Source organism: Ursus maritimus, unplaced genomic scaffold, assembly GCF_017311325.1.
Source record: "Ursus maritimus isolate PB19 unplaced genomic scaffold, ASM1731132v1 scaffold_27, whole genome shotgun sequence".
Taxonomy (NCBI): domain Eukaryota; kingdom Metazoa; phylum Chordata; class Mammalia; order Carnivora; family Ursidae; genus Ursus; species Ursus maritimus.
In genome coordinates, this window is record NW_024425230.1 from 37,912,560 (window position 1) to 37,926,484 (window position 13,925).

The window sequence follows — 13,925 nt, forward strand, 5'->3', positions numbered from 1 at the left end:
GAGTCCCCATACCGAAGGGCAGGGTAATGTAGTGGGGGAAGTTGTGTGCCAAGGCTGAGCTGGCTGTGACTGTGACCTAGAGAAAGGGCAAGACAGGGGAGTTGAACCCAGCAGGCTTCCCGGAGGAGGTGGCGGGGCCAGCTCGCTAGAACAAAGGAAGGAGCGGATTTTCTTGCAGGTGGGAAGAGATTGAGCGCAGGCTCAGAAAAGGCTGGAAACATCCTTCCCCTCTAGCCGCCTACCCCGGGCCTCCCTCTCTCCGGTGCTTGTCCTTCCCTGCAGGGTCCGGGGGCCCTCCGGGCGGTGACGGCGCCCTGCCCCGAGGCGGAGCCCAGTTGTGGGGTGCACTGCCGGCCCAGAGCTCCCTCCCAGCGTGGGGAGCGGGGTGAGCGGGCCCCGTGGGGGGCTCCCGCAGCCCTTACATGGAGTGTGGCGGCTCTCGGGGCGGCCCCGCCCGCCGGCATCCACCGGCTCCTCCTCCCCGCCGGGCTGGGCCGGGCCGCGGGAACGCAGCCCGCTCGCGCTCGACGCCGGGGCCCCGGGCGCGGACATCGACTGGGCCGAGCCCGCGAGCGCGAGGGGAGCCCGCGGATCGTCCTCCTGGGCCCCGACTGGCGGGCACGCTGCTCGGGGCCCTTCTACCGAGGACCCGTGTCCCTCTCAGCAGCGTCGCCATGTCCTCGGTGTTCGGGAAACCCCGCGCGGGCAGCGGGCCGCAGAGCGCGCCACTCGAGGTCAATCTGGCCATCCTGGGGCGTCGCGGGGCCGGCAAGTCCGGTGAGTCGGGTGGGGAGCAGAAGGGAAGGGGTTGGGCGGGGACCGGAGAGTCAGGGAGCGGGTGTGGACGCGCTTGCAGGCAGGTTCACCCACTGGTTTTGGGGGCTTCCTGCACCCAGGTGGGTTGGGTCAGACAGCGTGATTTTCTTCTTTGCCTCAGTTTCTCTGTTGCTTGGCTCTCTCTCTACTTTGTCCTCTGCTCTTCCATCTCTCACCTGTCTTCCGTTCCTCGCCTGTCTTTCCTTCTGTGTCTGTGACACTACCTATCTCTCCCCTCTGCCTGTCTCTGTGTCTCCTGGTTCTCTGCTCATCACTCCCTTGCTGTTCAGCGCCTTCCATCTCCACTCCCTGAGGCCAGCAGTCAGCCCCTGGGACTAGCACCAAAGGGACCTGTCAGGCCCTGATCCGCAGCCCAGGCCCCTGTGAGCTTCGTCACAGCCTTGTTATTCCTCGATTTAGGCTGGGGGTGAAGGGAGGTGGTAGAGGTTACCGGCTATTGGGATTTTCCAGGGAGGGGCTCTCCCCAATTCCTTGGGATGGAACAAAGTGTGAAAGTGTGCATTCTTATCAAATGTATTTGTTTCAAGTCAGACCACTCTTGACTTTCTGGAAACAAATTGGACTATGGTCCCAGGGACTTGTTCTTGATGAACCAAAATCTTGGGTTGCCACTGAGATCCTTTCTGCCAACTCTGACCTCTGCCTTAACCACTCCTGGCAGCTCTCACGCAGGTGGAGCCCAGGTGGGTAGGGGGGATGGTGTCACCACAGGCGGAGACCCAGAGAAAGGGTTCACAGACCCAGGCAGCTGGAGGTAGGTGAACAAAGGGGGCGCCTCTTGCTGGCTGTGTTACAGCTACAGCCATTAGTGACTGGCCAACACGGGCTGTTAGCTATGAGTTTCCTCCCCACCCCCGAGTATTCTTTGAGATTCGCTGCGATCCTACTCTCCACTTCTGAAACCAGTCCCCTGACTCAGAGAGGGGACTCTGAATCATGTTTTCCTACAGAAAAGATTCGCCTTCTTTCTTGCCTTTGAAAATCAAATTGTGTCTGTAGCTCTGTCATTGGTACAGTTTAGCCAGTGACTACACGAATGAAGGAATTTAAATTTTTAAGTATGTATTCCCTGGGTATTAGTTTGCAAAATGACACTGTTAGGAATCCTGGGAAAGAATTTTAAGGATTTTCTTTAAAATATCACATTACTTTTTAAGAGTCCAGCATAATAGTTGGCTGGCCCTGGGCTTTATGTGGCTAAAATCTGAACAAAATCAGAGTCCTATTAATGAATTCCACCTGGGGAGAACTTCATTTTAGGTTTATATTCTTCAGGACACCCATGAGGCCCAAGACAGGGCCAAAACTTGCGACACAGGGGACGAAGGACTGGAGGGTGTTTCCTTGGGATGTGAATGTTCATACTCCTGGGGATCCCAGACTGATCAGCTCAGCTCTTACCCTTTGGCTTATAGCCAAAACCGAATAGATGCCCCCCATTTCAGAATTTGCAGGACTTGACCAGGGTGGGGGACGTTTTTTTTTTTTAAGATTTTATTTATTTGAGAGAGAATGAGATAGAGCATGAGCAGGGGGAGGAGCAGAGGGAGAGGGAGAAGCAGACTCCCTGCTGTGCCTGACAGAAGGCTTGATCCCAGGACCCCGAGACCAAGATCTGAGCCGAAGGCAGACGCTTAACTGACTGAGCCACGCAGGTACCCCCAGTTTGAGTCTTTATAAACACCACTTAGGCTTGCCTCTCATGCCTTTTTTTGCCATTAAAAAAAAAAAAAATGCCAGGATGCAACTGGAGGGGCATGGTTCCTCATATTTCTGGTTTCTGCTGAGCTTCTCAAACCAAGTCCTCAGCTCCCAGACTCATTCCCCCAGAGAGCTGAGCTGAGTGTCAGCCAGGAGTCAGAGAGGCTAGATAAGGCCTCCCTAAAATGAGAGGGGCAACCTCCAGGGGCCAGCAGCCAGACATGGGAGGGGAAGACTGAGCCAACTTCTTTGTGCTTCCTGCAGCTCTGACCGTGAAGTTTCTGACCAGGAGGTTTATCAGCGAATATGACCCCAACTTGGGTAAGAAACTACTCCTCCCCATTCCTCCTACTGTGTCCCACTTGGATCCCCCACAACACACACTCCTACACTGTGGTGGGCCCAGACCTGACCAGGATCCATCATCTGAGGGCAGAGGGAAGGAGCCATCAGGGTGACTCAGCCCCTGGGACAAAATGGTTTAAGTACCAAAAAGATATCCTTCCACAGCCCACCCCAGACAACTTGGGGAGTGGCTTAATTAAGAGAACCGAGAGAGGCTGATTCACCCTAAAATATGAGATATGGTGAGACTTAAAAAAAAAAAATCAAATGTAGCAGAACGTCTACAACCGTTAAGTGTTATTCTTCAAAATGGTCACTCAGTGTATTTTTCCAGAAAAGCTGAACAAAACATTTCAGAAATTCTCTAGTGGTACTGGCTTCTGACCCATTTTTGAACCACAGAAGAAAACATGTCTTCTTGTATAGCCATCTCATAGTGTATTGGAAGAACTGATGCTCTGTTATCAGAGCTGAGTTTGAATCAGTCCTAGCTCTGCCACCTCCTGGCTGTGCAACCTTGAAGCAGTCACCTAATCTGTCTGAGCTTCTGTTTCCTCATCTGTAAAATGGACATAAAGATACCTATCTCAGAAAATTACTGGGCGGGTTAAAGAACACACGTAAAAGATTTATCCCCGTATCTGATCCACAGTAGGCTCTCGGTGCACGTTCATTTTTCCTTCCTCTTTTTTTTTTTTTTTTAAGATTTTATTTATTAGAGAAAGAATGAACAAGCAGGGGGACAGGCAGAGGGAGAAACAAACTCCCCACTGAGCACAGAGCCTGATTTGGGGCTCAATCCCAGGACCCCGAGATTATGACCTGAGCCGAAATCAAGAGTCAGAGGCCCAGCCAACTGAGCCACCCAGGCGCCCCTCCTTCCTCTTTCCTTAAAGTTTACATTTATAGCATTTGTTTATTGTAAACTGTTCCCGAGAAAAATAGTGTGTCTGGAGACACTTAGCCTTTTGAAAATGGGGGTTGCAGTCTTGGATTGTTTTTCCCATTCGTAAGAATTAAATAAAGCATTTGTGGGACCCCTGAGGGCCTACCCAGGAAACGCAGGGCTACGGGGCACAGACTGGAAACTCTACAGTACGGCATTGCCTGCAGCAGGCCTCTGATGGGATGCACTGTGCTACCAGGAGGAAAGAGCCCCTGAGCCCACTGGTGCCCTCGGTTCCGGCTGAAACATTGACGTGTCGGAGCAGAAAGGGATCTCAGGGCTATTTAGTCTATTGGTTTCTAGAATTTTTTCCCTAAGTAGCAGAAGCCCTTCTTCCCAGGTGATCTTAAATAGAACCCCAGGGTGTCAAACAGAGAAATAGGAGGGGGTCCCCTGGTTAGTGCAAGAGTACAGAGCAGCCGACTCACTGACAGCCCCTAAGGAGTTTGTTTCTCAGAGCTTGGTTTGGCCGCCTGTACTCTGACCCAACTCCTTGGTGCTACAGAGGAAGAATTAGGCCCAAGTTGCCGAGGCTTCCGGGCTAGGGTCACACAGCAGGTCTGAGGGGAGCCCCTTTGATTAGCATGAGAGTGGGACACAGGGTGTAACTGTGTCCTGGCCAGGGGAGGCGTTGAGAGAGGCCAGAACATGAAATCAGATAGAGTGGGGGAATTGAAGACAGGGAGCAGGTGCGAAGGAAAGGCATAAGCAGCGGTGTCTGGGAAGGGGAAAATGGAGATTGCCAAGGATGGCTCCTCAAAAGACAGATTCTGCCTAGCTCAGGTAGGGAATACTTATACTAAAAAATGCTAGCTGTTTCTCTGAAATTCAGATGTAATTGGTCATCCTGTATTTTCTCTGGCAGCCTGCCTCCAAGTGTCTTCCTCCTTACCCACAATCCCTACCCTTCTTGCAGGGTCCCGCCAGAAGAGCCTAGTACAGTGGTGGTTTGGGCTTCCTGATTGAGTAATCTTGGAGTTCTGACCTGTTAGTGGAATTCGTGGTCACACTGTCCAGGGGGTGGGGAGTAGGCAGCAGCCCCACAAAGGTCAGTCACCCTGGCCTGAGGGCCCGTCAGCTGGAGAGATGACCAGATGCTCTCCTTCAGCGTTCTGGGAGGCCAGTGCCACTCCTTGGGAGTTCTGCCCCACCGTCTGAATATTCCATCCCATGGCTGGCCACAACAACAGTGGGGACTCTGGGACCAGAGCCTTTCTTTCTGTGGAGAAAGTTCTGAGCATCCAAGGGGAGAGTTAGCCACCAGGACATGTAAAACAGCTCCTTCTCAAAGGTCTTCTTTGAACCCAGAATGAGCTGCTTGAGCATGGAGACCTGTGTTATTCATTCCCATTTCCAGAATGGGGTGCGGTACTAGGCACAACGTAGATGCTCTTAAAAATGAGGTTGAATTTTGGTTTTAAGATTAGCCTTTAAAGAAGAGTTTCAACTATTATCCCCATTTTACAGGTAAAGATATTGAGGCAGAGAGGGCTCAGTGATTTGCCTTTGGAGAACCTCAGGTACAAAGGAAGATGGGTACCACTCCAGTACTTTCCCATAAGGGCAGCCTTATGCCCTAGAGGGCCTGGAATCAGAGGTCTGTGTGGCACTGGGCTTTCTGAGCCTCCATTTCCCTATCTGGAAGATGGGGCCAATAGCCTGTGCTCTGTCTGAGTAAGGGCTGTGGCTGGGAGAGCTGGTAGGAGCTGAGAAAACCAGTGCCTATGGAAAGGCTATGCCTGCGCTGAGCACTCCAGGAAGGGGCAGGGGTCCCCAGGAGTGCATCTTGTCACAGAGGAGCTGGGGGCACCTTGCCTGGCTTGCCCAGGGCAGAATGACAGCTTCTCACCTCTCTTGCCCTCATCCTCCTCCAGCAAGGATATGGGCGCCATTTCTGAGGCACCATCCTACACACACACTGACCAGAGTGCCTTTAGTACCTTTAAAAAGCTTATTATTGCATAAATCAGGGAAAAATAGTTTGGGAAAATAATCTTGTCTCGGCATGGAAGTCCTCAGAATATTATTTAGAAGTAGCAGTTATGAAACGCATGTGGTTAAGGAACCCAGAATGCCCTGGAGAGCAGGACTTGGTGATGAGAAGACAGGACATTACTGTAACTTGGGAAAGGACCACCCCACCTCCAGTCACCTTGCTTGCCAAGGGGGAAGAAGCAGGATAAGATGCTCTCCGAGGCTCCCCCCAGTGCACGTGCCACATCTGGACCAGAGCTCCTGCTCTTCTTCTGTGCTCTGTCCAGATAGAGCTCCAGGATCAGCTGGTCCCCTGAGCAGAGGGTCAGGGGGTCCCCATGGGGAGGCAGCCCAGCCTAGGAGACCCACGTTCAAATTCCTTCCACTGATGCGGTGCTGTGTGGCAGCAGGCAAGTTCCCTCCTCCTCTGGGCTTCATGTCTCTACAGCGGAGCTAACAGTAACCTTGAAAGTCTATTTGCTGTGAGGAACCCCAGGAGACCAACGTTGGGCTAATATTCTTCTTTGGACTGGGAAAGACACAGTGCCTGTTTGGGGGTGGGGGGGGTGGAGCAACTAAAGGGGGTGTATCAGACAACTTTGGCAGGAAAATAAAGAAAAATCTGAACAAGATGTAGGCATCTAGGGGCAGCTCTTCTTACACCAAATATAGTTAAACGTTTAGGGCATATTTTCCATTAGTTTTTTTTTTTTTTTTGGTCTTTGAATAAGAGCAGCTATTTATCCAAGTCCCCAAACAGGCTGGGGATGGGAGCTGTCTGTGATTCTTGCTGGCTGCTAGTGGACCTGGCGTGTGTCCAGGCCTGGCTTGACTGCCAGGGGCTCTCAGAGACAAGTGGTTGTGAACTCAGCCAGGGTTGGGGTGGGGGGTGGAGGAAGGCAGAGAGGGCCCCAGTTCTGCCCAGAGAGGTCTTCTTTGGGGTCACTTGGGGCACGGGGGCACCCAGGGAAAGGTGACGGCCAACTGCACTCACACACATGGGCGAGTGGCATAGGGGGAGGTTGGAGTTAGGGAGAATGATGAGGTCGTCTTTGCATGCCTGGACAACTCACGTTTTCTCAGGTTTGAGGTCATGAGAACAACAACAACAAAAAAAGTAAAAACTCATGAAATCCAAATAAGGTCAGTAGTTTAGTTCATAGTATGGTACCAATGTCAATTTCTTGCTTTTGACCACTGTATAATGGTTATGTAAGGTGTTAACTTTGCGGGGAGCAGAGGGAAAGGCACACAGGAACTCTCTGTACTATTTTGCAATTTCCGCACGAGTCTAAAATTATTTCAAAAGAAAAAGAAAAAAAATCACCTAGGAATGTGAACCTGCCCTCTACACTTCAGAGCACCACAATCCCCACTGTCCTTTACCAGGCACTTATGGTGGGCCAGGCCCCGTGCCTAGGGACCCATCCAGTCCTCACACAGCCCGGTGAGGGTGTGGGGACAAGCATTTAGCACAGCGCCTGGCACAGAGTAAAATCTGGAAAACTTTTAGCCAGTGTTATCCCCATTTTGCTTTTTTAAAAAAGATTTTATTTAATTGAAAAAGAGAGAGCAGGAGGAAGGAGCAGAGGGAGAGGGACAAGCAGACTCCATGCTGAGCATGGAGCCTGAAGTGGGGCTCGATCCCAGGACCCCAAGATCATGACCTGAGCTGAAATCAAGAGTCAGATGCTCAACTGACTGAGCCATCCAGGGGCCCCACGTTACCCCCATTGTAAAATGAGGAAACAGATCCTCAAAGAACTACAATGACTTGGCCAAGACACATAGCTGAAAGGTAGCTGAAGTTGGGTGTGATTCCACATGTCCAACCTAAACTATTCAACTACGCTGGAGTCCTCTGCTATTATTTTAACAAGGATCATTTGTAAACCTTCTTAGGGACTTCTGAATGGAGACACACACACACACCCCACCACGTATTGTGCACTTTTCTTTCCCCATCCCTTCTCCCACTGGGGGCTTCCTGCGGGCCGGGTACTGTGGTCAGAGGGCAGAGGGTGGGGAAGCTTGGGGTTTGGGAAGGATGGGCTGGCAATGCAACTCCAGAGGCCTCTGCTGCTAACCAAGCCTGTGGGCCACACACTCCATTCCGTAGGCTTGGTGGGTGGACCCAGAGCGCAGTCCCACCCCCGTGGCGCGTTCTATGACTGACCTCTTCTGCCTCCATTCCGTAGGCTTGGTGGGTGGGCCCAGAGCGCAGTCCCACCCCCGTGGCGTGTTCTATGACTGACCTCTTCCGCTCTGAGCCCTGACAGGTAGAGCAGCATCTCCTGGGTAGGAGGTTCTGTCTGTGTCCCTCATTTGGGTGAGAGTCAAGGCCTTTCCAGCTTGTCCCAACTCAGCCAGCCCAGAATGGATCCCCAGGGTCTAGCACAGGGAGGCTGGGACTCCAACCCAGTCTGCCACTGAGTGGCCTGGCCTGCCTCTGACCTGGCTGACCGTCTGTTGCAGAGGACACCTACAGCTCCGAGGAGACAGTGGACCACCAGCCTGTCCACCTGAGGGTCATGGATACTGCAGACCCGGTAACATTTCCCCCATTACCCATGGAGAGCTGAGGGTCAGTGCAGACTCCTCAGAAGTCCTGCTCCCAGAATGGAGGCAGATGGGAATTTGTAAACTTTTTAAGCTCTAGTTTGCTATATGACCCTGAATGAGGCACTGACCTCTCCTGAATCTTTTCATTTGCCAAGTGAGAAGGGACGGGACAGGGCCTGGGAAGACGTGATGGTTGCTGGCGTCAGCTCTGAGATCCTGTGCTCTGGGGCTCAATGCTCATGCACACACGTTTATGCAGAGCCCCCCCCCCCCTTGGCCCAGGTCCCTTCAGTATGCACATTCCCCCTATGTTCTCACCACCCCCTGCCAGGACGGGATACCAGTTATTCTCAGAAGCCCAGGGGCACCATCAACCTGACCCCAAATCAGCAGTGCCCAGGGACAGCTGGGTCTCTGTAGCAGCCATGCCAGAGTCTTGGTGCTGTGCCCCAGAGGCTAAGGTCTCCAGGCCTCTGGCTGGGTGGTGGGAGTCAGGCTCCTGAGACAATGCCTCCTTTCACACCAAGCCAAATCCACAGTCAGGCGCCCCTTTGCAAAAGGCTGTGCTGATGAACAATATACAAAGACCCAGGGAGTGGGGAGGTGGGATGGAGCAGCTCGGGTGAAGGCCTTTACCCCCAGCGAGGCTTCCCTCCTTCGCCCCAGGACACCCCGAGGAACTGTGAGCGCTACCTGAACTGGGCCCATGCCTTCCTGGTGGTGTACAGCATGGACAGCCGCCAGAGTTTCGAGGACAGCAGCAGCTACCTGGAGCTGCTGGCTTTGCACGCCAAGGAGACACAGCGCAGCTCCCCTGCCCTGCTGCTGGGCAACAAGCTGGACATGGCCCAGTATAGGTGAGCACAGACGGTGTGTCCTCCGCTCTGGAGCTCACTGTCCCCATTTGGAAAGTCTGCGTGTTACTATCAGGGATGATTGGGCTGCTAAGGAGAGTAATCCCCGCAAATTTAGGTTAAAGGGTACAGTGTGTGTGGCCTTGCAGACAGGCCAGGGCAGCAAGGGAAGAGCTTCTGGCCCACACAGGGATTGGACCCTCAAAGTCAGAAGAAAAGCCACTCCTTCCGTCCTCATGGGGCTTTGTGGTCTCTCTCGGCCTCACCCTCTCTTGCCTGTCTATGTGACCTTCCAGCCTCACTCCCCATAGCTGGCTGGTTATTATTCAGTGCCCAATTCCAGTTCTGAGAAGAAAGGCTGTGATTAATAGGCTCCTTGAGTCAGGCGTCTGCTCTGGTCCAGCCAGCTCTCGCCTCACCCAAGCAGCCCCATGCTCACTCCCACCATGGCTGTGCTGAAGGCAGCTTCTCTTAGAATGGGCTGGACTTGAATCAGAGGTCACAGGCTGGGCCAGAGGGCAGATTACCAGCAAACACGGCAGCATTTTGCTTGGCGAGAACCATGTTTTAAGAGACCGGGAATTGGAATGCTTTGAGGAGGGGCATGCCCTCTCCAGCTGACCACAGGCCTTACCACTCCCCATGGCTTTCCTCCAGTCTCCCTGTACATTTGAGTTGCTTGCATGGCCCCTGAAAGCATGACGCTTCCTCTTGATGGGTAATCCCACTGCCCTTCTCCAACACGGGCATTTGTCCTGTGTAGCCTGTCCACCTTCGAAGTCTGGCGCCTTCTACCCATCTTCCATCTGTCCCTCCCTGTTCATGTCCAGTCACTCCTGCTTCCCCAGACCCCCGAGGCCCATTGACTGGGATAAGCCAGGAGAGGACCTTCGGTGTAGAAGAACTCAGACGGGCAGTGGGACAGGAAGGTGCAGTCTCATGAAGAGGGGCCACTGTAGGAGCCTTCAAAGGCCATCGAGCCTTCAGACCAAGACAAATTCCATCTCAGGGAATGAAGGAACTTGTGTCATCTTAAAACCAAAAGGTGCTTTTTGAGGAATCATAGAGCCCACGATGCGTGAAAGAGGGGTCTGAAGACGAACGGGATTGTGCTAAATCTATCTTCAGTATGAGGGGAAAAACTAGACCACTGTTTTGATCCCAGTCTTTGCCAAAGGGATTGTCTAGAAATGGGTGGGGAGCAAATAACAAAGATTATGGGGCTCAGACGGAGCAACTTCGTTCCCTAAGGAAAGTCGTGGCAGTCTGCCCCCATTTCCTCTTTGATCCAGTCTGGTGGTGGGTCAGGATTTGATGCGCACTCGGTCTTACAGCTGAGCGTCGGTGTGTCGCATGACTGTCTTGTAGCTACGTGGTAAGTCATGGGTTAGAGCAGTGGTTCCCAAACCACCGATAAAATTGTCACCAGGCTGCGACAGAACAAGAGAGGATCATGTGACATGCCCGTGTCTCCCATTCACACACATGTATGCGTGCGTGGGGTGCTAGTTTCTGAAAATTCATGATTCAGGCCCCCACAATGAGAACTTTTTAGACTCAAGCTCATCATAAAGGCAAATAATATCCAGTATTCCTTCAAAAGGGGTTCGTCAGGAAGCAGTGAGCTTACAGATAGGACACCAGCCCTGGGTAGGGAGTCCAGATGCTCTGCCCCTGGCCCTTTTTGTCCTGGTCACTCTCTGCCTGATACTCCCCACAGGGAAGCTAGCCCACTCTGAGCCCCCCTGCTCTTGCCAAATTAACCTTGGCTCAGGAATCTCTTCCCACCACCAATACCCACCGGTCTCGCGGGCTATGCCGCTGTCCGCAGGAATGGCGCAGAAATGGCGGGTGGGGCAATCAGCAGTGCAGGATGGTCGCAGAGATTCAGCCCATGGAACCTTGGCCTGAAGACCTCAGGTACTCCCACCCCTTCCTTCTTCTGGACATCTGACCGACCCAAAAGCCAGGCTTTTTCCTCTCACCTTGATTCCCATGGCTTTCAGGCCAGAAGCTTCTAGGACCTCCCCAGTTAAATATTCCATCCTGTCAGGATAGAGGGTATAGGATGAAGCTGACAATAGGTGTTGGTCCCTCTCCCCTTCTCTCCCTCCTTCCCATGAAATGTCCCCCTTGCCCCCCTGCCCTGGAAGGGCAGGCAACACTCCGCATGAGCCCTGAGAACTCTGCCAGCCACAGACATCTTGAGGCATCTTGCCCTCCCCTTCTCTGTGGTCTCACACACTTCCGTCCAGACCACTGCCTTTCTCTGGAGCTGATCCCACAGGCCGGGGCTGAGGGTGGCCCATTTCCTGACCAAGGACCCATGCTGGCCTAGAGGGAGGCAGGGCTGGGAACGACCATCTTCCGGCCACAAGCAGGGTCTAGCCAGTGAGCTTCTCCCGTGCCCACACTTTGTTCCTGAATGCTGGCTTTGGTGACATCAGCCACCGTTTGTGGAGCACTGACTCTGTGCCAGGTACTACACCAGGCACACAATACAAATGGCCTTTCTTAATCCTTTAACAACCCTGAGAGGCAGATGTCATTATCCCATTGTACTCATGAGATGACTGCAGGTCACTAAGCCCGTGAGTGGGGAGACGAGTGTAGACGCAGGCCTGCCTGACTTGGACGCACACTCCTGACCCTGCCTCGCCCTGCTTCCCCACCAGGCAGGTCACCAAGGCAGAGGGCGCAGCCTTGGCGGGGAAGTTCGGGTGCCTGTTTTTCGAGGTCTCGGCCTGCCTGGACTTTGAGCACGTGCAGCATGTCTTCCACGAGGCCGTGCGGGAGGCCCGGCGGGAGCTGGAGAAGACCTCCCTGCCCCGGCCCCTCTTCATCTCCGAGGAGAGGGCCCTGCCTCACCAGGCTCCGCTCACCGCCCGGCATGGGCTGGCCAGCTGTACCTTCAACACACTTCCCACCGTCAGTCTGAAGGAGATGCCTGCTGTGGCCCAGGCCAAGCTGGTCACTGTGAAGTCATCCCGGGCCCAGAGCAAGCGCAAGGCGCCCACCCTGACCCTGCTGAAGGGCTTCAAGATCTTCTGAGGGCCCCCTAAGGATCCCAGACTCCGCAAGCTGCACGGGGCTACAGAACAGAGGCTGGCTTCTCACCACCGCCTTTCCCTCTGACAAAACAATAGCCCTTGTGCTCTGGCAGACAGTTGACCCCTCTTCCAGCACCAAGTAATGTCCCTGACACCCAGTTTACGGTGTGAGCGGGAGGGACAGGCAGGAATGCTGCTCTTCCTCACTCCCGGCCTTGGTTTCCCTGGTAACCACTGCATTTCCTGACCCTGAAGGGAAATAGCAACTGAGACAACCCAGAGACCTGGGGTCAGCCTGAAGTGGAAGAAAATTGCAGTGTCCATCGTGGTGCCATCACCCCTTCCTGCTCCAGCTACAGCCGGGCTGGATGTGGCCCCTAGTGGACAGCTCTGGAAGGTCCAGCTCCAGGAAGCCTTGCCCCATAGGTGCAGGCCTGAGAACAGGCTACAGGAGGAGCAGCCCTGAGGTCCTAGCACCACCTGGTGGACAGGAGGGGCAGAGCGACTACAGGTTTGGTGGAGGGCGGGGCTTGCCTGGCCCTCCGGTTGTCCTTTGACTTCACAGAAGCCCCAGGCAACAAACCCCACAGTTTATCCAAGTAAAATCTAGTTTAAATAATCCTATGGTACAGGCTGTGAGAACCAAAATTTCCAGGAAGGGCTATTTCCAGTACTTTGCTTTTCAGTGAGGACTGGGGGCTCTGGGTCGTCCAGGGTAGGGAGCCTCCAGTGTTTTTCCCCCCAGGAGACAGGGCCCCCTTATTTTCCCATCTTAAATTCAGGACTCTCTCCACAGACCCTCAGGACCAGCCTCCTGAAGTGTAATGATCAGAGCTGTAGAACAAAGTCATTCAGTCTAGTGACCAGCACCCAGGACTCCCAGGAGCCTATACTGGGGGTATCAGACATCCAGTGGGTGCTGTTAGCCTGCCCCAGGCTCATAGGTAGAAAACCGGTAGACCATCTGTAGTCTGGTCTAGCAGGTCCCAGTACCTTCGACAGTGGGTCTGAGTGTTCAAAGTCCACTTTTGAAAGATAGAAGCTAAGGCATTTGGAGTTCATAAAGCAGTTTTTTTGCAGAAGTTATTTGGGGTCATCACCACAGCTGGTACAACAACACTGTGGCTCAGACACAGGATCAGGACACTCTCTCAGGATCCCACTGTTAGCACGAGGAGTTCCATAGTTTTCTAACTCTGTTTACCTCGGGGCCCTGGCCCAAGCAAGTCTCTCATGGACCCTCAGCAGAGAAGCAGGTAAAGGAGAGGGCTGTGCTAGGAGGAAGGGATGTGAAGGGGATTCTGAGCCCAGAATCCTGCTCTTGGCAATTCCAGGACCTTGGATTAAGAACAACAGCTCTTACCCGGCCTTCGGCCCCATTCTGTGGATGGAGAAGTTGAGGCCAGAGGGAGGCTATGAAGTCCTCAAGACCTCAGGAGAAGTCCTAGCCGGGCTTCCTGACCCACAGGCCGGCTATGGATTTCGGGCTCCTGCTCCAAGCTCTTGTGTTGGAACACTGCCATTTGAACAAACTATGCAATTCCAAATGCCCACTTCCAGAAGCATTTTAATAAAAAGTGGTGTTTTCCCCCCATAACAGAATATTAGTTTGATTGCAGTTCATTCATCTTATCTACTGGCAACATGGGGCAGGGC

At 53.4% G+C, this 13,925-nt stretch overlaps 1 protein-coding gene across 1 annotated transcript; it reads left to right on the top strand.

The window, feature by feature from the left end:
- Positions 1-529: 529 nt before the first annotated feature.
- Positions 530-13,869, top strand: RASL12 (RAS like family 12). Its single transcript, XM_008708682.2, has 5 exons — positions 530-777; positions 2,803-2,859; positions 8,279-8,352; positions 9,032-9,222; positions 11,895-13,869. The coding sequence occupies exons 1-5, from the start codon at positions 675-677 to the stop codon at positions 12,268-12,270; spliced, it is 801 nt and encodes a 266-aa protein (XP_008706904.2). The 5' UTR covers positions 530-674; the 3' UTR covers positions 12,271-13,869.
- The last annotated feature ends 56 nt before the right edge of the window (positions 13,870-13,925 follow it).